The sequence below is a fragment of the Hypanus sabinus genome, chromosome 26 (genome assembly GCF_030144855.1).
Source record: "Hypanus sabinus isolate sHypSab1 chromosome 26, sHypSab1.hap1, whole genome shotgun sequence".
Lineage (NCBI taxonomy): Eukaryota > Metazoa > Chordata > Chondrichthyes > Myliobatiformes > Dasyatidae > Hypanus > Hypanus sabinus.
Window position 1 is genome coordinate 4,535,856 of NC_082731.1, and position 23,907 is coordinate 4,559,762.

The 23,907-nt window shown below is 44.5% G+C and overlaps 1 protein-coding gene across 1 annotated transcript in view; it reads left to right on the plus strand.

The window, feature by feature from the left end:
• The window catches only part of itpkca (inositol-trisphosphate 3-kinase Ca), a 58,759-nt gene extending 44,734 nt beyond the window's left edge, over window positions 1-14,025 (plus strand). Inside the window, exons 2-7 of the mRNA XM_059951406.1 lie at window positions 4,071-4,170; window positions 4,747-4,963; window positions 7,040-7,244; window positions 7,940-8,041; window positions 9,330-9,401; window positions 10,230-14,025. Of these exons, the coding sequence (XP_059807389.1) occupies window positions 4,071-4,170; window positions 4,747-4,963; window positions 7,040-7,244; window positions 7,940-8,041; window positions 9,330-9,401; window positions 10,230-10,433 (900 nt within the window). The 3' untranslated portion in view covers window positions 10,434-14,025. The remainder of the gene's footprint in view (window positions 1-4,070; window positions 4,171-4,746; window positions 4,964-7,039; window positions 7,245-7,939; window positions 8,042-9,329; window positions 9,402-10,229) is intronic.
• The last annotated feature ends 9,882 nt before the right edge of the window (window positions 14,026-23,907 follow it).

Below are 23,907 nucleotides of genomic sequence, written 5' to 3' on the forward strand. Positions count from 1 at the left end.
TGGTGGTGTGTGTCCCCAGGCTCCTGTGTTGCCTTCCTGATAGAGGCAGCGAGAGGAGTCTGTGGTCAGGATGGTGCCAGTCCTTGATGATGGATATTGCTTATTGTTTTGGAGTGAGTGATAAAGTCTTCTGCATCTGTTGTTGTAGGATATCACAGTGGTTTCCTTGCATGTGAAACTAATTACTGTGATGGGAATGGTGACCTTGCAGTGGTGGTTGCTCTGTTAAGAGTTGTCCTTCCATCTGCCTGGTTGGTTGTTATAGTGTGCGGGATCTTGCTGGAGCCTGGCTTCTCTACAGTTACTTGTGGGAAACTGGAGACAGGGCTGCAAGAAATACACTCAATTTTTTTCACAAAGATGCTCTAGCCCACATGCTACCAAAAAAAAAACTGACCCTTTCAGTAGGCCAGGCAGCATCAATGGGGGGAAAAAAGTACATTTGACATTTCGGGCCGAAACCCTTCAGCGGCTCTGATTTCCAGCATCTGCAGATTTTCTCTTGTTTGTGAACCTTTCAGATTGAAGGCTGTCTGAGAGAGCTGAGGTGGTTGGAACAAGTTTATTCCAAAGGTTGTACACCTTGTAGAAACACTTGCTGTTGTTATCCTGGTTGGATGCAGTGTTCTGTGAGAAGTGTCTTGGCCATTTGATTCACACAAAGGGGGACGGAGGGGAGGCTTTTCTGCTACTTGAAAGAAACATGTTTTGGTCTTTAGTCCCTGCCATGTTATTTTATTTGTTCTCGGAACTTGAACCTGAAATTGTCAGTCCAAGTCCGACCTCTACCTGAATTGCCCAATTTCTAATGTTCTGTTGTTGGCTGACAGTTTCAATTGGTGCAGTTTGTGGATCGGACTGCGTTTGGAGGACTCTGCAGTTCATGTGTTACATTTTTTATTGCTAATTTGCACAACTTTGGGGCACTTCGCAGACTGGCTGCAGACAATGACCAATGCAGCACTAAATTCACCTGAACGTGCCTGGACTGTTTAGAGGACTTTGTAGTTTGACGTTTAATATTCTGTGCTATTTGCTTGACTTTTTTGTGCAATTTGTTCTATTTTTGCGTATTGGGTGTTTGACGTTTTCTTCAGAAGGGTTCTATGTTTCTTTGTTTCATGGCTGCCTGCTGGAAGACAAAGGCTGATGAAGGCTCAAGCTTTCAGAGAGGGCAGTAATGAGAATAATTTGGAAGAGCATGAGGATTGCAGTTAATGATTGCAGGGTGTGACTTAAAATCTGCCGGCCATTTGGTCAGAGTAGTTGAGACCTTAGTTATTTCCTGTTTACATATGGAAGTTGGATTTTCATGGAAAGCAGTAATAGCATGTTTAAATGATGCACAAATCCTCTGCGTTGTGGGGAGAAGCCGAGTGAGGAAGGTCGATCCCTCAAGTTCATGCTCATGCTGTGTTTGGGAATGTGTACACTAGATGTTGGCAAACTGATTTGGCTGAAGAGGTTGTGTGAGGTATGATACTGGCTATATTTGGTAGTGAGAGTGGGAGGCAGTGATCGCAGAAGGCGGGTACAAAGTTTGTTAATTGGGATGTGTAGGAGGGAAGTGGAGTTGGCAGAAGTTTAAAACAGTACAGTGTAGGAACAGGCCCTTTGGTCCATGATGCTATACTAAATTAATAATTAAATGCTTAACTTTTGCCTACACAATGTCAATTATCCCTGTATTCTCTGTCCATTCATGTGCTTTCTAACTGCCTCTTAAATGCTTCCAATACCACCAATCTCTGGCAGTGCATTCCAGGCACAAATCCCATTCTTTATTTTAAAGAAACATTTGTCCTGCACAATTCCATCACTTTGCAGATTCTGTCACAGTGAGGAGGGATGGCATTGTGTGCGGTTTCTCAATGGGAGAAACCTTTCTTGAGGGAAGCTGCCAGTACCTGGACTTGGTTCCATCATGAGATAGAGATCTGCATACTGCTAGCTTACTTTTCAGTTTGATGTACCTGAAGGACGAAAACAAAGAATGAAGCTGGTAACGCACAAAATGCCAGAGGAATTCAGCAGGCCTGGCAGCATCTATGGAAAAAAAAATAGTTGACATTTTGTGCCGACGCCCTTTGGCAGGACCAGTTTAGGATCTTCTGCAATAAGAAGCCTAGATGATCAGAGTGATTAAACACTAGTTTGTTTCCAGATCTTGTTAAATGCAATGGCAAACTTGAGAGGCCTGATAGCCTTGTGTTTTGTGGCAGAAGTTGAGGTGCTAGAGTGACATTGCCCTACAAGTTTGATTCTGACTCTGGTATCTCTGTGGGTTAGTTCTGTCTGTAACCTTGTGGGGTTTCCCCGATCATCTGGTTTCCTCTCGCATCTCAAAGTTAGATGGCATGTGCAGTAAACTACTCAAAGTGGGTAGGTGGGTGGTAGGAACGTGAAGAGGGTACTAATGGACATGTGAAAGAACGTAATGGGATGCAAGTGGAACGGATGAGGTTCATGCCATTGCTGAAAGCTGGCATGAAAGGAATAGGCTGAACAAAGAAGTTAAAACTGTTAAACCAAGGTGGGAGTGACAATTGAGCAGCTGCTTCTCCTGTATTGAGTCTCAGTTTAAAAATAATCTAAATGAAGGACATTTCAAATTATTTTGTGGATTGCATCCTGGTTGTATAACTTCTGTACTATCAATGTGTTAAAGATTCAGATGGATGAAGGAAGAACTGCAGGTTAAGGATTAGGATTTGATTAAGGAAAGGACGGTGAAATCAGTGTCAGTGAACACAGGAAGAGGATCACTAGCAACTCTGATTTTGTCATCTCTTATTACATTGGTTTTCAAATTTCTTCATATTTCCCTCGATCACCTCAGTTTGGACATGAATTCCATACCTATTGTATAACCTCCAAGATCTATGTACTTCTGCAATCCGGCCCCTTGTCCAGATCTACATCAGGCCGCTAGTGTTGGCCATCCCTTCCAATGTTTTGGCCGAAACCTTCTCTGAACCTTTGGTACTTTCCCAGCCTTTCTTTAACAGTAGCCCCACACCCCACCCAGCAAGCTTTGGTTGCCAATGCTTTTTTTTTATGGCTGTGGCAGATATTTTTTTATCATTCCTGTGAAGTTTCTTGCCTCTATTAATACATGAACTGTGCTAAAAAGATGAAATTGTCTTCATCAAAAACACTCAGCTTTAGTTATAAATATTCCTGGTTAGTGACAATATCAGAATCAGGTTTACTGTCACTGGCATGGTCCTGAAATTTGTGGCAGCAGTGCATTCAATGCATAAAAAGTAATAAATTACAATTAAAATGTTAAACAAGTAGTGCAGAAAGAGAGGGAAAAAAATGAAATGGTGAGGTAATGATAATGTTCGTGGGTTGGTTCATTGTCCATTCAGAAATCTGATGATTGAGGGGAAGAAGCTGTTCCTAAAATATCGATGGTGGGTCTTCAGGCTCCTGTACCACCATGCTGCTGGTAGTAATTAGAAATGGACATAGCCCGGGTGATGAGGGTCCTTAATAATGGATACATCTCCGTTTGGAAATGTTCTCAGTGCTAGGAACGCTAGCTGGCCATGATGAAGCTGGCTATGTTTGCAATCTCTGCAGCTTTTTCCGGTCCTGTGCATTGGCCCCTCCATGCAACCAGTTAGAATGCTGTCCACAGTACAGCTGTAGAAATTTGCTAGTATTGGGTGACATACCAAGTTTCCTCCACATCTAGACTTCAGCTAGACTTTTCTGGGCTCTATTGTTTCAGAGAAAGCAATGCCATTTTAGTCTGTCTCTCCTAGCTGTAATTCTGCAGCCTTGGAAATGCCCTGGTAAATCTCCCCCCACCCCCCCAGTGCTATTGCATCTTTCCCGTTATGTGAATATAACCACATGCAGCTCAGAAAAAAATTCCAAGGTCTGGTTACTAAGCCTTGCTGAAATCTACCCAAAACCCCTCAATCACTTTAAAAGTTCTCTTTGACCATTACTCTAATCCTTGGAGGAGAAAGGTAAAATAATAGAACTAAACTATTCGCTGTGAAAGTATGGATATTATAATCTTGTTTCTTTCTGTTAATTGGTGCTTTTCTTTATAGAACAAGTCGTGGAAGAAGCTGAAAACGATGGTGCACTGGTCCCCATTTGTTGTCTCCTTCAAGAAGCGCTATCCATGGGTGCAGTTAGCAGGACATGCAGGTAAACCGCCTGTTGGGATTCGCTGTCATTGTGCAGTGACTGAATGCAGTAGGAGGTGGCAGCCCAGGATTCATAGCTGTTAGAAACTGGGACTCTGATAATTTAATTAAGATTAAAGATTAACATTATTGTCACATGTACATTGAGATATATAGTAAATTACGCTGTTTGTGTCAAATCACATCAGCGAGGCAATCCGTGATTGCCGCCATTGCAGCATTCCCACAGTTCACCGACCCTGACCGTATGGCTTTGAAATATGGGAGCAAACTGTAGGAAACCCATTTGATCAAGGAGAGAATGTGCAAACTTCTTACAGGCAGTGGCGGGAATTGAACCCTGCTTGTACAGGCTGGCACTGTAAGGCAATGCGGTAAGCACTGTGCTATCTCCTTGTCACTTGCTCTGGCTCATAGAGAGGGCGATATCATGGGTTTGGAGGGGTAGGTTTATGAACTGCCAAGCTATTATAGCTCAGCGCCAGAGTTGGGAGTTCAATTCTGATGTGGTCTGTGCTGTATCTCAATAAATAAATGTGTTAGGTTGAGGTTGCTGCTAATTAAGCTTTTTTTTCAGGGAACTTCAAAGCTGGAGATTATGGTAAGATCCTGAAAAAGTATTGTGAGTGTGAGCATCAGTGCCTGGAGTCCCTGATGAAGGATCCACTGCTGCGCCCCTATGTGCCTGGCTACTATGGAGTGGTGGACAAAGATGGAGAAAGTTATAACCAGATGGATGACTTGTTGTCGGAATTTGATTCCCCTTCAATCATGGACTGCAAGATGGGAGTGAGGTGTGTTCAATAATATTACTCAGTTTCTTTAGAAAAGGGTATATGGAATTTGCTATCTCTGTCCATCCCGTTGTCATTTTTGTAACCTCCAGTCTCAAATTTTGAGAAAACTTCAGGTTTGAACAGGTTTTATTTAGTGAAATTGTGTGAAATAGGCCCTTCCAGCCCACTGAGCGTGCTGCCCTGCAACTCCCGACAACCCCCAACTTAACCCTAGCCTAATCATGGGACAATTTACAATGGCCAATTAACCTGTACACTTAACTGGTACATCTTTGGCCTTTGTGAGGAAACCGGAACACCCGGAGGAAACCCAAGCATTCCATGATGAGAAAGTACAATCTCCTTACAGAGGATGCCAGAACTGAGCTCTGAACTCTGCCCCAGGTTGTGATGGCACCTTGCTGACCACTGTGGTACTGTGGCCTCCAATTCGGCTGATGCACAACTCAAAGGTGTAGTTTGTGCAACTTGTAAAAGCCAGTGAGTAATCTTACTTTAAAGAGTTGAGAGACTACAGATGCTACAGTCTGGAGCAACACAAATGCTGGAGGACCTCAGTGGGTCTTGCAGCACCTGTTTATGCTGATCTTATTTTGAGAAGTAAAAGTGCTTTGCCTTTGAAAATTAACCATAATGTAGTTCCCTTTCATAGCTTAGGATAATAGAAAATTGTCTGCTTTATTTTGGTGGTTAACGTGTTATCAGTAAAGTGATTACCAGAGTAGGTGGAAATTGTTGTCAGTGGATTCTGTCAGTACTTGGGTAATGTGACAACATGTTAAAGATGTATGGAATGTGTGCAATGCTCCTCAGTTGTTTCTGGCTTGGTAATGGCAGACATAGTGTTGGAAAATTCTTACCAAGTGCTCAATATTGGTTGTGAAGGAGCCTGTGATAGTCATAAACTGCACTCAGTGGCCACCTCATTATTAGATGCAACTGCACACCTATTTATTAATGTAAGTTAATCAGCCAGTCATGAACTCGATTCATAAAATCTGGCAGACACGATCAAGAGGTTGAGTTGTTCAGATCAAATGGAAGAAATGTAGTCTAAGTGACTTTAACCATGGAATCACTGTTGGTGCCAGACAGACTGACTTGAGTACCTCAGAAACTGCTGATCTTGCATTTATGTGCACAACAGTCTCTCGAGTTTACAGCAAATGGCATGAAAAATAGAGACAAAAATCCAGTGAGTGGTAATTCCGTGAATGAAATCTGTACTGCCTCCTCTTTACCCAAACAGGTTTCCAACTTCAGCATTGATGCTAGAATCTGGGAAAAATGCACAAAGTGTTAACCCAAAACATTGTGTCCATTCCTCTCCAGAGATGCTGCTTGACCTGCTGAGTTCCTCCAGCATTTTGTGTGTTGCTGCAACATGTACATTGTGGCCTGTCCTCCTCTTTGTGTCCTTTTTCCGTTGAATCCTGAGTGGAGAGTTAATCTGTCCTCCAGGTGATGCTCATTGCTGTATTGCTTCTCTCCCCATTTTTTTTATATATAGAAAGCCCACTGATGATCCATTCTCTCAGTTGTACTCTTCTTTTCCTAATGGTTCACTCCTCTTTGCTGGTCTCCTACTTGCAGCCTTAGAGGCTGTGATGAGCTGGCTATCTTGGGAGATGACTGTGGAGGTGGATCAAGAACTATCACTGTGAATCACGTAGAACAGTACAGCGCAGGAACGGGCCCTTCAGGTTGTACCAACTAAACTAGTAATTAAATGGCCAACAAAACTAATCCCTTCTGCTTATTCACTGTTTATATCCTTTCATTTTCCTCACATTTACGTGCCAGTCTAAGCAGCTCTAAAAAGCTCCAAATGTACAGCATTTGCCTCTACCACCACTCAAGGCACCCTCACTTTCTGTGGTGGGGGTCGGAGTAAAAACTTGCCCCTCAGATCTCCTTTGATATTAGAAATAGGTATTGTCTCTACTCTATCGATGCCTGTCATAATCTTTAAATCTCTATCAGATCTTCCCCATCTGCCAATCCAGAGAAAACAACCAAGTTTGTCCTTGGTGTTGGCTTTATCCTTAACGTTTGCACATTTCCTTTTTAAAGGACCTACCTGGAAGAGGAGTTGACCAAAGCTCGTGAGAAGCCCAAGCTCCGGAACGATATGTATGAGAAGATGATAGCAGTGGATCCAAATGCACCCACAGAAGAGGAGCATGAGAAGAAGGCCATTTTGAAGCCACGTTACATGCAATGGCGGGAGACGCTTAGTTCTACTGCAACACTAGGATTCAGGATAGAAGGCATCAGGGTAAGTGGTGAGCCCCACAGCCCACACTAGTGGGAACCTGACAGAAAAGCAATAAACCATTTAGTGATGTCTTGGATGTCCCATGTCCCAACCACTTCCCATTGCTTACATCCTCTACTAACACAAACTGCATCTCAGATTTAAAATTGGCATCTGACCCAGCAAGAATAACCACTTGTGGAAGAGATTTTTGAATTGTTATTTCCTCTGGAAATTCACATTTCCTCTGAACTTTAAGCCTACATTGTTCAGGATTTCTAAATTGGGGACTTAGTGCACTGCTTCAAATTGTGGCTTGAGAGGGAGTGTGGTGAGTATGGGGACCCTTCAAACCGCGCGCGCGGGGGTTTGTGTGTGTGTGTGTGTGTGTGTGTGTGTGTGTGTGAGGGGAGAACCGTGGGGGGTCAGGTGCCAAATCAATAGGGTTTGCAAACGATTAGATATTGGATTATCATCCTGATGATCTGTTTTCCATGGCACCTGGAAATGAGCAGATGTTCATCAGGGTGCAGTTGGTTACTTGAGTCCAGGGTGGGAAGAGTAAGCAACTGAATAAAGGACAACTAAGATCAAACATTAAGTGAAGTTGTCAGTATTGGGGCACAAGATTTTGCTATTGGTTGCTCATTCTTTCTGTTCTGGTGATACACCCCTCGCTTCAGTTAAAAGTTTCTCTTTTCCTCTGATTCCCACAGAAGGCTGATGGGACATGTAACACAAACTTTAAGAAAACCAAACTCAAGGAGCAGGTTACGGCAGCACTGGAAGATTTTGTGGACAACAATAAAAACATTTTGGTAACTATTTTCCCTCTGTTCCAGAAGTTCAGGCAACAGGTTTTCTGTATCTAGCCAGAGGTTGTAACTTAATCAAGTTCTCTTTGAAGACTCCAAATACTGCAAGTAGTAAAGGTACCATGTGTAGTTTGAGTGGAGTCTTCAATGTCCATCATCTTGTGTTGTGGTGAATCTTCATGAAGGTGCTCTTCATGTTTCAGAGCTTTTATCACCATCAACAAAATACAGTCCGAGTATGCTTCAATGATTTTAGCGTAAATAGTGTTTGACAAGCTCTGTATTGTCAGAGCAGTCTACTCTATCAGTGGTCTAAATGCTTTAAGCATTTTCTCTCCCATTACATGCACTAACTGCCGTGTGTATCATCTGTACAATGCATAAATATAGGAGTGTGTATAAACTTGGCAGGAGCAGTGGATGTTGGGAATGGTCAGGGAGGAGCGTGGGGCAGGTGGCAGAGGAGTGCCAGGGATGGGTAGCGCAGGTGCAGACACACCCAGGTCTGAGTTATCAGGCAAGGTCATTTGATTCCAAATAATTGGTTTATTGAATATTACAGAATGCCTCTTTGGTGCTTCCCGCACTCTCCCCTCTCCACTCCCTTTTCCCCACCATGATTCCCCTTCCCACTCTCAGTCCACAATAGAGACCCATATCAGAATAGGGGGTTTATCATCATTCACACACTGGTCAGGAATTTTTTTTGTAACAGCAGTTACAGTACAATAGATAAAATTACTACAGTACTGTGCAGTCTATAAAGTTAAGGGCAAGGCAGGTGTGAACACTACCTTATTCAGATTTCCCTTCCAGTGCAGGATGGCATGCGATGAGAAGGGTACCCTTTGTCAGACACCAGCAGCCCTGTGGGAGTACCTTCACAAAGACTGTGGTGGTTTGCAAAGACTTCTCAACACCTTGAGGGTGTTGAGGTGGGCAGAAAATGCTGCCCTTGCCAGGAATGCCCAGGTCATGAAAAACTGACACGTTACTCAAATAGTACTTTTCTGGCTGCCACACTTCTTTCCTTCATTGACTGGGGCTTCCCTGTTTTCGTCCAACCCATAATCCCCCTACTGAAGGCCAATATGGAGGAGTACTGATCCCCTGCTCCTTTAAGAGGTTGCTTCTCCCCTTCCCCTCTCCATTTTGTGTGCTTCCCCTTCACTGGGCTGGCTGGATTGCAAAGAGGTTTTCACATGGATGTGATGTGTGCTCGGCTGGACTTCACACTTGGCTGGGTGCAATGGCAGTATTGTGTGCCACTAATGCTGTTCTTCTGTTGCAGAGAAAGTATTTGACAAGATTAAAAGACTTGAGGATTGCGTTGGAAGGCTCAGAGTTTTTCAGGACTCACGAGGTAAGGTTCTTGTTGTACCTGCTCACAGCTTGAAGCTAGAGCTTAGTGAGCTAAGATCAAAAGTCTTTAACTGTAACTAAAATAATTGCTGCTGGGACTGCCAATCGCAGAAGAAGTGCTAAGCATCTCAATTGTTTAAATCCAAACTGTACAGTATCAAATTGATAGTGAGAGTGTGGCAAGTGTTCAGTCAAGTGCATGGTGCATCGAATGGGCCTCCTACATGCGGAGGACTCTCTTTTGGGTGTGAGCTTTTGAGTGCACGTCTTTCATCTCAGTGGGCTAATTTTGTAGCTCCCACAATGCGAGTTGCCCAGCGTGTACCGTTACCAACATGACTCAGTAGTCATACTACGCTGTTGTTATCCTTGCCCTGCAATACATAACATAAACTTAACTGTCTGGGACAGCTGAGCTCTCTTCATTGCTAAATACTGACTCTAGTGACTACTTCACTCTTCCATTTTATTGGCTCTTAAAACTGAGACCATTCTACACTGTTGCAGGTGATTTAGCTGTAAGTAAATGACAGCACTGAAGTGTGGAGTTTATTTATTTTATTTAGAGATACAGAATAGACCCTTCTGGTCCTACTGCCTGTCCAACAATCCCCAATTTAACCTAACCTAATCATGGGACTGTTTACAATGGCTAATTAACCTTTGGATGGTGGGAGGAAACCCACGCATTCCACGGGGAAGACGTGCAGGCTCCTTACAGGTGAACTCTGAGCGGTAATGGTGTGGCACTAACTGCTACGTTACTGTGGCACCCATTTGAGGAACTTCTGACTGATTTTGAGGAATTTTTTTGTCCTCTTGTTTCCAGGTGGTGGGAAGTTCCCTTTTGTTTGTCCATGATGACTCGGGGATGGCCAAAGTTTGGATGATCGACTTTGGGAAGACAGTACTGTTACCCGATCAAGAGACACTGAACCACAGGGTAGCCTGGGTGGAGGGTAACCGGGAGGACGGCTACCTGTGGGGACTTGATAACCTCATCAATATCATCAGCGCGATGGTGAAGGAGTGACTCATTGTGGCAGCCCTCTTGGGCATTCCGTTCACAGCTGGTCTTTTGAACAATGCACAGTCTCTGCACAGGGAGTGCTTCTTGTCTTGGGTAGTATTTTTCTCACCTCTAGGCAGGAGTGATGTTCGCTGCGTTAGCCAGGAACACAAGCACACCTGGGAGGATGTGGAAGGGGTGCTCACTGGAAATGGGAGGGTTGGGGGAAGAACTGAGTGGGTTTAAACATGGGTGAACAAACCCAGGTCAAGGGTGTGCCTGTGATCTGCGGGGGTTCTGTGTGCTGCGGCCAAGTTGTGAAGGTGTCGCTCCTGAGCATGGCACTGAGCCTCTGACCTCGGGTGAAGTGAGAGGCAAGACTGCGATTTGAACTTTAAGCTGCAGTGACGACGACTGGCAACAACCAGGCATTTTGGGGCTTCAGGACAACTGGCTGAGTCAGTGAACTTTCTTTAATCTGCAACTGAAGAGGAAACACTGGAGAGATGCAGAGCTATCTCTGATTTTAATTCCTAGGTTTGCATAATATATTTTTTTAAAAGCTGTAAAACTGTTCCGAAAACCACTCAGAGGTCAATCACATGTATATGCATTTGAAATATTTTCCTGTTCTTGCTCAGTTTGCCTTGTCTGTGACATGCTGTGATGCAATGGATTCACATTTCCTATTGCTTTACACCTTTCCCCTACTCCAGACAAGTTCAGGGGAGTTGTTAGTGGCCTGCTGTCTGAGTGTTGAGGCCAAGGGCAGGGCAGTCGGAGTCCGTACTTAGTGCAAGCTAGGTGAAATTGCCCGAGACAAGTATTCTTAGAGTTCATAGTGAAACATTTTATGGATAGTGTAAATTTGTAATAACATGTTTAATTTTTTATTAAGTTTTATTGAAAGAAAACTAACCTGTAAGCTGAAGTTGAATTTTAAACGGGTGGAGTTGAGTAGAAAAAGATTTTCAGAGTGTTTATGGTGAGACTATGGGCTCTGTTCCATTGCAATTCTATTCTGTAGCTAGTGAGAACTCCATCCGAGCTGGTCAGTAACACTGGAGACATGGCATGCTGTTGAGCTTGCAGACTACACAAGTCCCATTTCAAGATTTGGGCAACAAGCTTCTGAATAAGCCCATCTCGAGATCACAGGGTTAGAGAAGACTCATTCTCAGGTCTTAAATCCATTGAGCACAGCATTTAACCTGAGGAGCCTTCACCATAATGTTGCTCTGAAATTTTCCCCGCCAGTAGATTCCACTGCTCAAGCTGGTTGCTCATGTGTTTTGAGTGGGTGCAGAGTGCATTCTGTGGGTGTGGATGCAGGTGGGGGCAGGGGGAGAAGATGTTTGACATTTTAGTTAATCCCTTTATGATAACTTTTAAAATGTTTTGAATTCTGGAATATTTTAAATAAGTTGACATTATCTGTGAGAAATACCAATTTTTATTATTAAGGATTTTTACAAATCTAATTGTTAAATGCAGGCACTGTATTTGGTGCTGAGGGTGGATCTGTGTCTTTGGTACTGATTTATTTCCGTGTCTTAACTGAGTCGCATTAAGAGCTGTTCTTCGCTGAAACATCATTCCTGGGTGCAGACTACAGAGTCAAAGTTCAGTTTAGCAGATAACTGGAGGTTAAAAAAAAAATCTTATTGAACAGAAACTTGAGAATTTTGTTTCTCCTGTATTCTGCTCCCCAACACGTGCTCTGTTGCCTCAGGTCAGCCGCTGTGTAACCCTGGTCAGTAGCCGTGAGATGCTGTTGCAAAGAAGCTGAGTGTCAGGCATATAGGGATGCCAAGCTTCATTTTAAAACCAAATTCATTGGTGGCTAGGTGTACTATGGGAGAATGAGAGTCATAGTAAAGCAAAATAATAATGTGGCACTCTACCATTTGTATTATGTATCCCCCAAAAACACAAAAGGGATTGAATAGTGAAGCATGCATGGCCAGCCAAATGACCTGAATCTTCTCCTGTATCTTATGGAAGTGAATGACAAACACAGTACTTCACCATTCCCAACACCATTCCCAACTGCCTTCCCCATAACTTGAGTGCTTCACTTCCACATTAGGCCTGGTTGCAGAGGTTGATTAGTAAGAGTGTCAAAGGTTATGCGAAGGCAGGAGAATGAGGCTAAGAGGGAATGGCGGAGCAGACTCGTCTAATTCTGATCTTTTGTCTTATGGGAGAATTGACATGAAGCAAAGTTTGAGTTATCACTGGGCAAAGTGACGCATTATCAAATGTCTTTATTTCAACTTTCTTCTTCCCAGGTGAAGTTTAGAATCTCACTGTTGGAAATGTATCTCATTTTGCATCTCCACTGAAATCTCACAAATTGATCCTGCTGATTTTTGATGGTAGTTCAGCCATTGTAAATAACTGGGGCTGCTCATCTTGTTTGGGGAAGTCCCCATCTTGTTAATGCCCATTATCTGTAAATTGAATAGTAAATGCAATGTGCCTGAAATGAATACTTCTTTATGCATTTTTGTTTGTGGCGGTAAGTTCTACCTTGAGGATTGAACACTGATTCAATGCTGAGGGAGGGAGTGGTCGTAGAGTGGGATTTTAACAAGTGGAGCTCGTGTGTTATGCAGGGTTTTTAAAAAATAGGATCTTTTGAGATTTCTTTACACAAGTTCCTAGGATCAGAGCACCCCTCTTCAAGAAAACAGTTAAATAGGATGAGGCTTTGCCTGTGGATTCTCCTTTCAACATCTAATCATATTTATAGAGTGTCCTTAACATCCTGCACTTTGAAAAAACAGGAAGGATTATCAAATAAAACTTTAATTTTGAGCCACAAAGGGTGATGGACAAGTTTAAGCGTATGAAGGGGCGGACAGGGAGGGAGTTCCAGTGCCTTGCCTTGCCTCATCAAATGGCTGAAGGTGGAACAATGAAACTTGAGGTTGATTATTATAGCTGCTGCTTTCCTGTTTCAGGACCTGCTAATTCTGGTATAGCTTGGTCTCCTCTACATTTCTTTGTCCATCAACAAAGATTTCTGTTCAAAATTGGCCATTAAATCACTATTATATTGGGGTCAAGATCTGCAACATTGAAGGAGGTGTTGCCTGGATGTTGCTTGTCAACCTCCACTTTTTCCAGGTTCCTCCATTCAGTTCAGATGGCAAAGTTTTGAAAATTCCAGTCTCTCACTTCTGTGCACTGCATTTAACATTTGAGTGAGTCCAGCCTTTCAGTGCTCAAGGAGAGAAACTGCATTGTGGAGCCTCAGTGATGCAGGTTTAACAGGATTCTTATTTCTTGCAGATTATTATCCTATCACTGAGTCACCTCACTTCCTGGGGCACTGAGCTGACTGAACTGGCCACACACCTGCCTGTGACTCAGTATTCTATTCCTCATTAAACAGTGAGCTACAGCCTTTCATTTCAAAATTTGAAATCGCCTCTTCTGATTTTCATTACACTCAAATCTTTATTGTTTACAAAGCTATCTTTTTAAAGAACGTCATCCCACTCCCTCTTTGTATTTTCATTATGTATTTATAAACCATTACTGGACAAATACTGGAAGTGCATGTTTAATTTATATTGCATTAAAAATTGTATTGCTGGTTTAATTTCCATCTGTTATTTGACTGGTTCTTGTCATAAAACATAATAAAGCATTTCTGGAATGGTAAACTCGAGATTCTGCTGGAAATCCAAGCAACACGCAGAAAGCTGGAAAAATTGAGGAATAAAAGTCAATCATTTGGGCTGAGATACTTCAGGTCCTAATGCATATTTATTTATAAATTGAGCTACAGCGTGGACTAGGTCCTTCTGGGTCTTTTGGTCACGCCGCCCAGTGAATCCTGATTAACCCTAGCCTAATCACTGGACAATTTACAATGACCAGATAACCTTTTAATTGATATGTCTTTGGACTATGGCAAGAAAGCAGAGCACCCACAAGACATACAGACTACTTACTGAAGGAGCCTCTGAAGCCGTGATAGCATTATGCAAACAGCTACACCACCGTGGCATACCCCCCGAGGTCAAAGCTGCAGCTGAAGTCCCTAATGCAGTCCATTGAGTTCAACATTGACTAACAACTCCTGCAATGCCACAGGTGCCAAACAGCATCTGTCTTTGCCGTTCCTTTGGATTCACCAGCTGAGTGAAGGGGGGGGGGGGCCTGGGGGGGTATGATAGTTGCCTGGGAGGGGCTGAGGAAGCAGATAGGATAGCAACATTGAAGAGGCATGTACACATACACCAACATACAGTGATATGGAGCATAGCGGGTACACGGGGTTAGTTCATAACAGGATTTATTTGTCACTTGTACATTGACACATACAGTGACATGTGTCATTTTCATCAACAGCTAACACAGTGCTGGGGTCAACTCCCAAGTGTTCCCATTCCACCAGTGCCAAAGAAGCACGGCCACAACTTGCCCTCCCCAACCTGTATACCTTTGGAAATTGGGAGTAAACTGGAGCACCTGGAAGAAACCACACAGTCACCGGGAGGAAGTACGGAATTCCTGCCAATGGTGTGAATTGAACCCTGATTGCTGGCACTGTAAAGCCTTATTCTACCAGGCCACCCTAAATTGGCATCATAGTGGGTACAGGCCTGTTCCTGTGCTCTACTGCTCTCTGTTCAGAAATGGTACGCTCTGGATGGGCTGTGCCACATCCTTGACTTTCAGACGGAGGTTGAAGTGGAGTGTAAGGGTGAAATTTGTGGATGAAGTACTATTCTTACCACCTCTGAACTTCATTGAAAAATCAAGACCCTTTTACAGTCTAAATATGCTGAAACCTTTATGCATACACGAAGAAATCTGCAGATGGTGGAAATTCAAACAACACACACAAAATGCCAGTGGAACACAGCAGGCCAGGCAGCATCTATAGGGAGCACTGTCGACATTTCAGGCTGAGACCCTTCGTGACCTTTATGCAAGCCAGGGTAGAACGATATGGAGAGTAAACTATTACCCATGCAGCAGGCCGCCCCCCCCCCCCCCTTCACTCAGCTGGTGAATCCAAAGGAACGGCAGAGACAGATGCTGTTTGGCACCTGTGGCATTGCAGGAGTTGTTGGTCAATGTTGAACTCAATGGACTGCATTAGGGACTTCAGCTCCAGCTTTGACCTCGGGGGGGGGGGGGGGGTGGGGGCGGGTTTTACTCCTGAAGCCTTCCCCATGAGTGGGTATAGCTGCCAGGCAGTGGAGGTTTGAGATCTGAGTTTTCCTTCTCGTAGATGAAGAGCTCTAGAGCGACTGGTTTTAAGGCACCAGTAATCTACCTTTGTCCTTTCTCCTGTCAGTAGAAATGGTCCCAGCAGGTTTATTAGCTGAGCCACACTTTAAGACCAGGAACCGGACTCGGTTGTTGAGAGGTTATTTGAGACGCACGCCATTGGGAGCATTTAATTGGTAGTGGGAGCTTATCCGCACTACCACCCCGGCTATGATAGCCTTGAGGAAAAATTGTATGAAAATTACAAGCAAACCCTTCAGTTGTGCAACTGTGGTTGACGTGGGAATCAAGCATAGACATTTGTGACATTATGAAAGTGTAAAATTTTGCAACTAATCCCACTTCCCAGCATGTGCAGGAGTCCTACAAGTCAGCTTGACTCTTGGTGTACTTTCTGAAAGAAATCTGAAGATTTCTGACTACATTTCTGAGAGAAGTTGTATTGTTATGTTTATTCCTTAAGCACCCTTGTCTATTAACACAAGATGTTGTAGATGTTGGAAGTCTTCAGCTGCACACGGAAAATGCTGGAGGAACTTGGCCAGATAGGCAGTAGGTAGAGGTAGCTCTGTTGGAAAAACATGAAATCAAATCCTTAGAGATGAAGGTGTAGAATCTTTGTGGGTAGGGTAAAGAAACAGCAAGAGTAAAAGGACCCGGCTATAGAGTTCTATACAGACCTCCAAACAGTAGCCAGGATGTAGACTACAAATTACAGAGAGAGAGAAAAGGCATGTATAAAGGTTCCTGGTGACCAAACATTTTAATTCCCATTCCAATGTGTCAGTCTTCTTGTGGCACGATGAGGCCACTTTCAGGATGGAGGAGCACACCTCGTAGGTAGCCTCCAACCTGATAGCAGAAATATTGATGTCCCCTTCTGGTAATTTTTTTCCCTTTTCCCCTTTTCAATTTTGCGCTATGGCCTCTTACCTCCTCCCACATTTCCCCTCTTTATTGCTTGTACATTGTGATGGAGTCGCAACATAAAAGATTTTTTACTCCCTTGGATGTAAGGAGAGTGTAAGCCTGTGGTGCAGGCTTGAAGGGCTGAATGGTCTACTTCTGCACCTATTGTCTATTGTAAGAAATAAGTATAATACTTCTTCTCATCCACCTGGTGCCCCTCCTCTTGCACTCTTCTGTCAGATTCCTTCCTCTCCAGCCCTTTATCTTTCATACTTGCCCGGATTCACCTATCAGCTTCTAGCTCTCCTCCTTTTCCTCCCCCACCTTATTATTCTGGCATCTTTCCTCTTCCTGATGAAGGGTCTTAGCCTGAAAGCTTGACTGTTTATTCGTTTCCATAGATGCTGCCTGACTTGCTGAGTTTCTCCTGCATTTTGTATTCCTTTGGATTTCTAGCATCTACTGAATGTTTATGTAAAAAAAAACAATGTTGTGAAAATCATGGGAGGATTTCAATATGCAGGTGGACTGGGAAAATCAGGTTGGTGCTGGATCCCAAGACAGAGCCTTTGTAGAATGCCTATAAGATAGATTTTTTTTTAGTGCAGCTTGTGATTGGGCCCACTAGAGGAACAGTAAATCTGGATTGGATGTTACGTAATGACCCAGATCTGATTAAGGAGTTTAAGGTAAAGGAACCTTTAGAAGACAGTGATCATGCTATGACAGAATTTACCCTGCAGTTTCAGGAGGAGAATCTTTTGTTTTAAGATGGCATTGATGAAGCGCAGCAATGACTTGCTGGCAGCAAACAAAATGAGCGAAGTTATAAATTCCTGTATTAATCACACCTTTCTTAGATATGATCACTGCGATCAATGGCCTGTTACTTCACTTTTGGAGTTGAGCTTTTTAACCACCCATATAACCTGGCATTTTTTGCAGTGTGAACTGAAGTCTCGAAGGCACAGAGTGATTGCAGTGTGGCAGATATGGTCGGAATCAAGGTGGCAGGACCCAGGCCCAAGAGTGGAGAATGGGCCAATGTTGTGCTATTGCTATAGTGGACTTGGAGTTGCTCTGATGTGGCAGAGGCAAGTCAAGCAAGGGGGCCTGTGCCTGGGTCCAAGAGCAAGGAAGAACTTGAGGTTTGGCTCCAGATAGAAAAGGTTAGTGAGCAATGGGCTGGAGTTCAGCAAGAGTTACGTGTCTCTGTGTTGAACTGAGGCTGTGGCTTGCAACTGCAAGTAACGGGCTCCTTGGATCTGCAGCAGCGATGACTGGTTTCATGAACTTCAGTTCTGAATGTTACTTGCTTTTGTTATATGCACAATTTTTCCCTCTGCACATTAGGTGCTAGATCATTTTCTTAATGGTTTCTATTCTGATCCTTTGTTTTGTGGTTGCCTGTAAGGAGACGAATCTCAAGGTTGTATATACTATACATACTTTGGTAATAAATGTACTTTGAACTTTGAAAATTAGGTATATAACTAGTTGGGTTTGTGGCAGAACAGCAGTGGCTAGTGTTTCTAGGAGGAATTTGAAAGGCACAGGAAAGATGTGTCCCAAATATGAAGAAGTAGTCTAAAGGTAGGATGAGGCAACTGGCTGACAAGGGTAAGTAAAGAGGACATATAATATATAGCAAAAATTAGTGGTAAGTTAGAGAACTGAGAAGCTTATAAAACCCAACAGAAGGCAATTAATAAAGCTATGAGGAAAGAGATGAGATATGAAGATAAGATGGCCACTAATATAAAAGAGGATACAAAAAGTTTTTCAGATAGAGTAAAAGACAGATGAGAATGGACATTGGACTGCCGGAAAAATGACACTGGAGAGGTAGCAGTGCGGACAGTACTACCAGTAGACAGAAATGGTGGATGAACTGAATAAGTATTTTGCATTGGTCTTCACTGTGGAAGACATCAGCAGACTGTCAGAAATGTGAGTGTCGGGGTAGAAGTGAGTGTTGCGATTACTAAGGTGTTTGGGAAACAAAGTTCTGAAGGTAGATGGGTCAGATGGACTGCACCACAGTGTTCTGAAAGGAATAGCTGAAGAGCTGCCTCTGGGTGCAGGTTGATGAAAGTTGGCAGTTCAAATAGTGGACTAGTTAGGCAGAAATGGTAGATTCAGTTTCAATTCAGTAAACAGCTGACTCTTTGGTACAAGATGCTTGTTTATTTCCCGTCATATTTGCTGAATTTCTCCAGCTTTTTATGTGGGCAGGGGGTGGCTAATGGACAAGTGAAGGGTGTTTGTTGCCTTCAGAAAAGTAACAGCAAATAGCAGGATACCTAGGAGAATTGATGTATGAAGGATTTTGGCTCCCTGAAAGTCATAAGACACAGGAGCAGAATTAGGCCATTCAGCCCATCGAGTCTGCTCTATCATTCCATCATGGCTGATCCCGGATCCCACTCAACCCCATACACCTGCCTTCTCACCATATCCTCGACCGATCAGGAAATGATCAACTTCTACCTTAAATGTACACATGGATTTGACCTTCACTGTAGTCTATGGCAGAGCATTCCACAGATTTACTACTCTCTGGTTAATAAAATTCCTCCTTACCTCTGTTCTAAAGGGTCACTCCTCAATTTTGAGGCTGTCTTCTTGAGTTCTGGATATCCCTACCACTGGAAACATCCTCTCCACATCCACCCTATCATTCGGTAGGTTTCAAAGAGATCCCCCGCCCTGCATTCTTCTAAATTCCAGTGAGTACAGACTCAAAGCTACCAAATGCTCCTCATATGTTAACCCCTTCATTCCCAGAATCATCTTTGTGAACCACCTCTGGACTCTCAAATGACAACACATCCTTTCTGAGGTAGGGTCCAAAAACTGTTGACAATATTCCAAGAGACTCTGAAAAGTGTCTTATGAAGACTCAGCATGATCTTGCTTTTATGTTCTATTCCCCTTGAAATAAATGCCAACATTGCATTTGCTGCCTTTACCTTCATAAAGCAAGTAGTTATAGTAGTAAAGCAGGCACATAACATTTGCCTTCATTTGTCAGGGTGCTGTGTATAAAACTTGGCAAGTCACAATGCAGCTGTCTGAAACGTTCCTTAGGCCACACTTGGAGTATTGTGTGCATTTCTGGTCACAGCATTTAGAAAGGGCGTGGAGGCTTTAGGGAGAGCTTGCCCAGATTGGAGAGTATTAACTATAAGAAATTGGACAAATTTGGATTGTTTTCTCTGGTGTCAGAGGGTGATCTTCTAAAAATACATAAAAATGATGAGAGGCATAAATAGGGTAAATGTCTGAGTCTTTCTCCCAGAAGGCAAATGTGAAATACTGGAGAGCATCACTTTAAAGTACGAGAAGGGAATATTTATGTTCCACAGAGTAGTAAGTGTCTGGAGTACGATGCATGGGGAGCTGGTCGAAGCAGTTAAGACAGCAATGTTTAAGACATTTAGACAGACTGATCAACAGAGAGGAATGGAGGAATGCAGACCAGGTGCAGGTAGACAGAGGAAAAAGAGAAATTATTAGCTTTTTTTGTCCCATGTACATTGAAAAGTACAGTGAAATGCAATGTTTACATCAAATCAGTGAGGACTGTGCTGGGCAGCCCAAAGGGTTACCATGCTTCTGGTACCAACGTGGCATGCCCACAATTAACCCACACGTCTTTGGAATGTGGGGAATAATCAGAGCAGCCAGAGGTCATGGGGAGAACTTAGAATCTCCTTGCAGACAGCAGCAGAAATTGAAGCCCAATCTTTAAACTGGAGTTGTAACATGTTATGCTAACTGCTGGGCAAGGTTCGGCAGCACAGAGACTGGGCTGTTCTTGCTGTACTGTTCAATGCTGTCTGTACTGAGTTTTGTGGAACCTCTATGGTCACTGCCACAAACGTTAACCACTAACCTCTGTTACTGCTGATAAGCTGCTGGTTCCATTAAAGGAAGGAAAAGGAAGCATTTTTTGTTCAAAACTGCAAGTCATCCAGGAAATGCAGCTACAACATGCTGTGAGCTTGGAGTAGAGACGATGATGGGTGGGAGGTAGTGGTAAGAAGACTCTAAAATGTTACAAGGAAGAATCCTATGAGATTGACAGCCATTGGGTCATGTTGGTTCTCTGTAGTCACTGCGTTCATTGTGACTGATAGCATCCATGTTCTGCTGGCTGGTCGCCCAGTTAACACATACGCAGAACGCTGGCCAAAATCCTTCACCAGGGCTCTGATCTGATCACTGTGGTGAACTGCCTATACCTGTCTGTCTGTGTCAACTGAAGGCCATATTTCCATATCCGGATAATGTCACCATCTGCGGTCACAACTGGCCGGATCACACCACCAACCTCCAACGATTTTTCCAAGTGGCCAAAGCCCTGAACCTTACTTATAATAGGGACAAGTGTGTGTTCGGAACCACCCGACTCGCTATCCTTGGTTATGTCGTGGAGAACGGGGTCATTGGCCTGATCCCGACCGTATGCGCCCCCTGTTAGAATTCCCACCACCCTCAGACAGTGCCTGGGCTTCTTTCCCTACTATGCCCAATGGGTCCCCCATTACACAGACAAGGCCCACCCCCTGGTCAAGTCCACTGCATTTCCCCTCTCAGCCGAGGCCTGCGCAGCCTTCAGCCACATTAAAGAGGACATTGCCAAAGCAACGATGCATGCGGTAGACGAGACCATTCCCTTCCAAGTAGAGAGTGACGCCTCCGACTTCGCGCTGGCTGCTACCCTCAATCAGGCAGGTAGGCCAGTAGCATTCTTCTCTCGTACCCTTCAAGGCCCTGAAATTCGGCACTCCGCGGTGGAGAAAGAAGCCCAGGCCATAGTGGAAGCTATTAGGCACTGGAGGCTCTATCTCACTGGCAAAAGGTTCACTTTGCTGATCGACCAGCGCTCGGTTGCGTTCATGTTCAGCAACCAACAGCGGGGCAAAATCAAAAATGATAAAATTTTGTGGTGGAGAATAGAACTCTCCACCTACAACTACGATATCCTGTACCGGCCTGGAAGGCTCAATGAGCCCCCTGATGCCCTATCCCGGGGAGGGTGTGCCAGCACACAGCTCGACCAGCTATATGCCCTCCATGCAGATCTTTGCCACCCGGGGGTCACCCGATTTTGCCATTTTGTGAAAGCCTGGAACCTGCCATACTCCCTTGAGGACATCAGGATGATGACCAGGGACTGCCAAGTCTGCGCTGAGTGCAAACCGCACTTCTACCGTCCTGAAAAGGTGCAACTTGTCAAGGCCACCTGCCCCTTTGAGCGACTGAGTGTTGACTTTAAGGGCCCCCTTCCCTCCACCGACCACAATGTCTATTTTCTCAACATTATCGACGAGTTCTCACAGTTCCCCTTTGCCATCCCCTGCCCCGACACCACTGCCACGTCCGTCATAAAAGCCCTTCGCCAGTTCTTCACTCTGTTCAGATATCCCTGCTATATCCACAGTGATAGAGGGTCCTCCTTTATGAGTGACGAGCTGCGCCAGTGCCGGCTGGCTAGGGGCATTGCTACTAGTAGGACCACGAGCTATAATCCCCAGGGGAATGGACAGGTGGAGAGGGAGAATGCCACCGTGTGGAAGGCCACACTGTTAGCCCTTAGGTCAAAGGGGTTGCCGGTCTCTCGATGGCAGGAGGTCCTCCCCGAGGCACTCCACTCCATCCACTCTCTGTTATGTACGTCCACCAATGCCACCCCTCGTGAGCGACTCTTTTCTTTTCCCAGGAAGTCTGTCACTGGGACCACCCTACCGGCTTGGCTGACGTCCCCAGGGCCAGTGCTGCTCCGGAAACATGTGAGGAGCAATAAATACTCCCCGCTGGTCGAGAGGGTTCACCTACTTCATGCGAACCCCCAGTATGCCTACGTGGTCTTACCTGATGGGTGGGAGGACACGGTCTCCGTCCGTGACCTGGCGCCTGCAGGAGTAGCAGACCGCTACCCCGAACACTCCACGGTAACTATGAACCCTGTACCCACCGAGGTGTATACCCACCTGACACCGCGCACACCAAGCCCTACACAGACTCCTCACGACACTCCCATACTGGGTGCCTCGCACACGCATGAGGGATCACTGACGCCTATTGGGCTGACAATTCAAGTCAGGCCGGAACCAGCAGAACCACCGGCACCTGTGCAATCACAGCTGGTGCTACGTAGATCGCAGCGACTGATTCGACCACCTGATAGACTTAACCTGTAAATATACTTGTAAGAAACTTTGCCCCATGGGGACTCTCTTTTAAAACAAAGGGGTGGGGTGAATGTGGTGAACTACATATACCTGTCTGGACACGCCCCCCCCGCTGACTGCTCCTGTGGCCCCTCCCACAGACCCCTGTATAAAGGCGATTGGAGGCACTGCTCCTCCCTCAGTCTCCAGGTTGTCTTGTGGGGATCTCTTGCTGCTGATGGTGCGTTCTTCCAGCGAATAAAAGTCTACCTCGACTCACGTCTCCGAGAGTTATTGATGGTGCATTAATCACCATCGGGGTCTTGGCCTGAAACATCATCTGTGCATTCCTCTCCGTAAATGTTCCTGCAATGTTTTGTGTGTATTACCCTGGATTTCCAGCATCTACAAAATCTCTTGTGTTTATGATCTCCCAGCCACTGCTCAGCGGATACACCACAGAAGGGAACTTTATTTTAGTAGCAGCTTTCACAGTCTCAACACTTGGGAGGGCTATGAACATACAATGTAGGTTTGGGGAGGAAGTTGCAGTCAATTAACAGAAAGAGCTTGTTCAAATCAGCAACATGAGACACGAGGGACTGCAGATTCTGTGATCCGAAGCAGAACACTGGAGGAACTCAGCTGGACCCATTATCTAAGGAAGGATGTGCTGGCATTGGAGTGGCTCCAGAGGAGGTGTAATGTTGAATGAAGTTTGTGGATCTGGTGGGTGAGACAGAAAACACTGACTGTGAATAAGTATATTAATCTTTTGTTTACAAACTGTAAATATTTGAACCAGCCATTCATGTTCCCCAAGTTAGAGAAACTACAAAGCTAATTATCAACCACACTACTCTGTGGGAACCACGGGGAGGGCCTAGGAGTTGCATATCCCGTAAGTGCCATTCAGAGCCCGGCAAGTGCCCTACTTCATTTGGCATAGACATAGCTATCTCAGGGTATTGTTCCTGAGAGTACACTTGCACCTTGTATTTGTACTCAACATGCCCCCTACACCAACTCTCCCCACCAGATGGGGAAGCCAGGACCTTCCAATTAAACAAATGGTATGTGGGGGAAATACCAGCCCCTAAAGCACTTGCACCACCAGGGCTATTGAGGCTCAAGTCCCTTCAGGCTGTTAGTATACT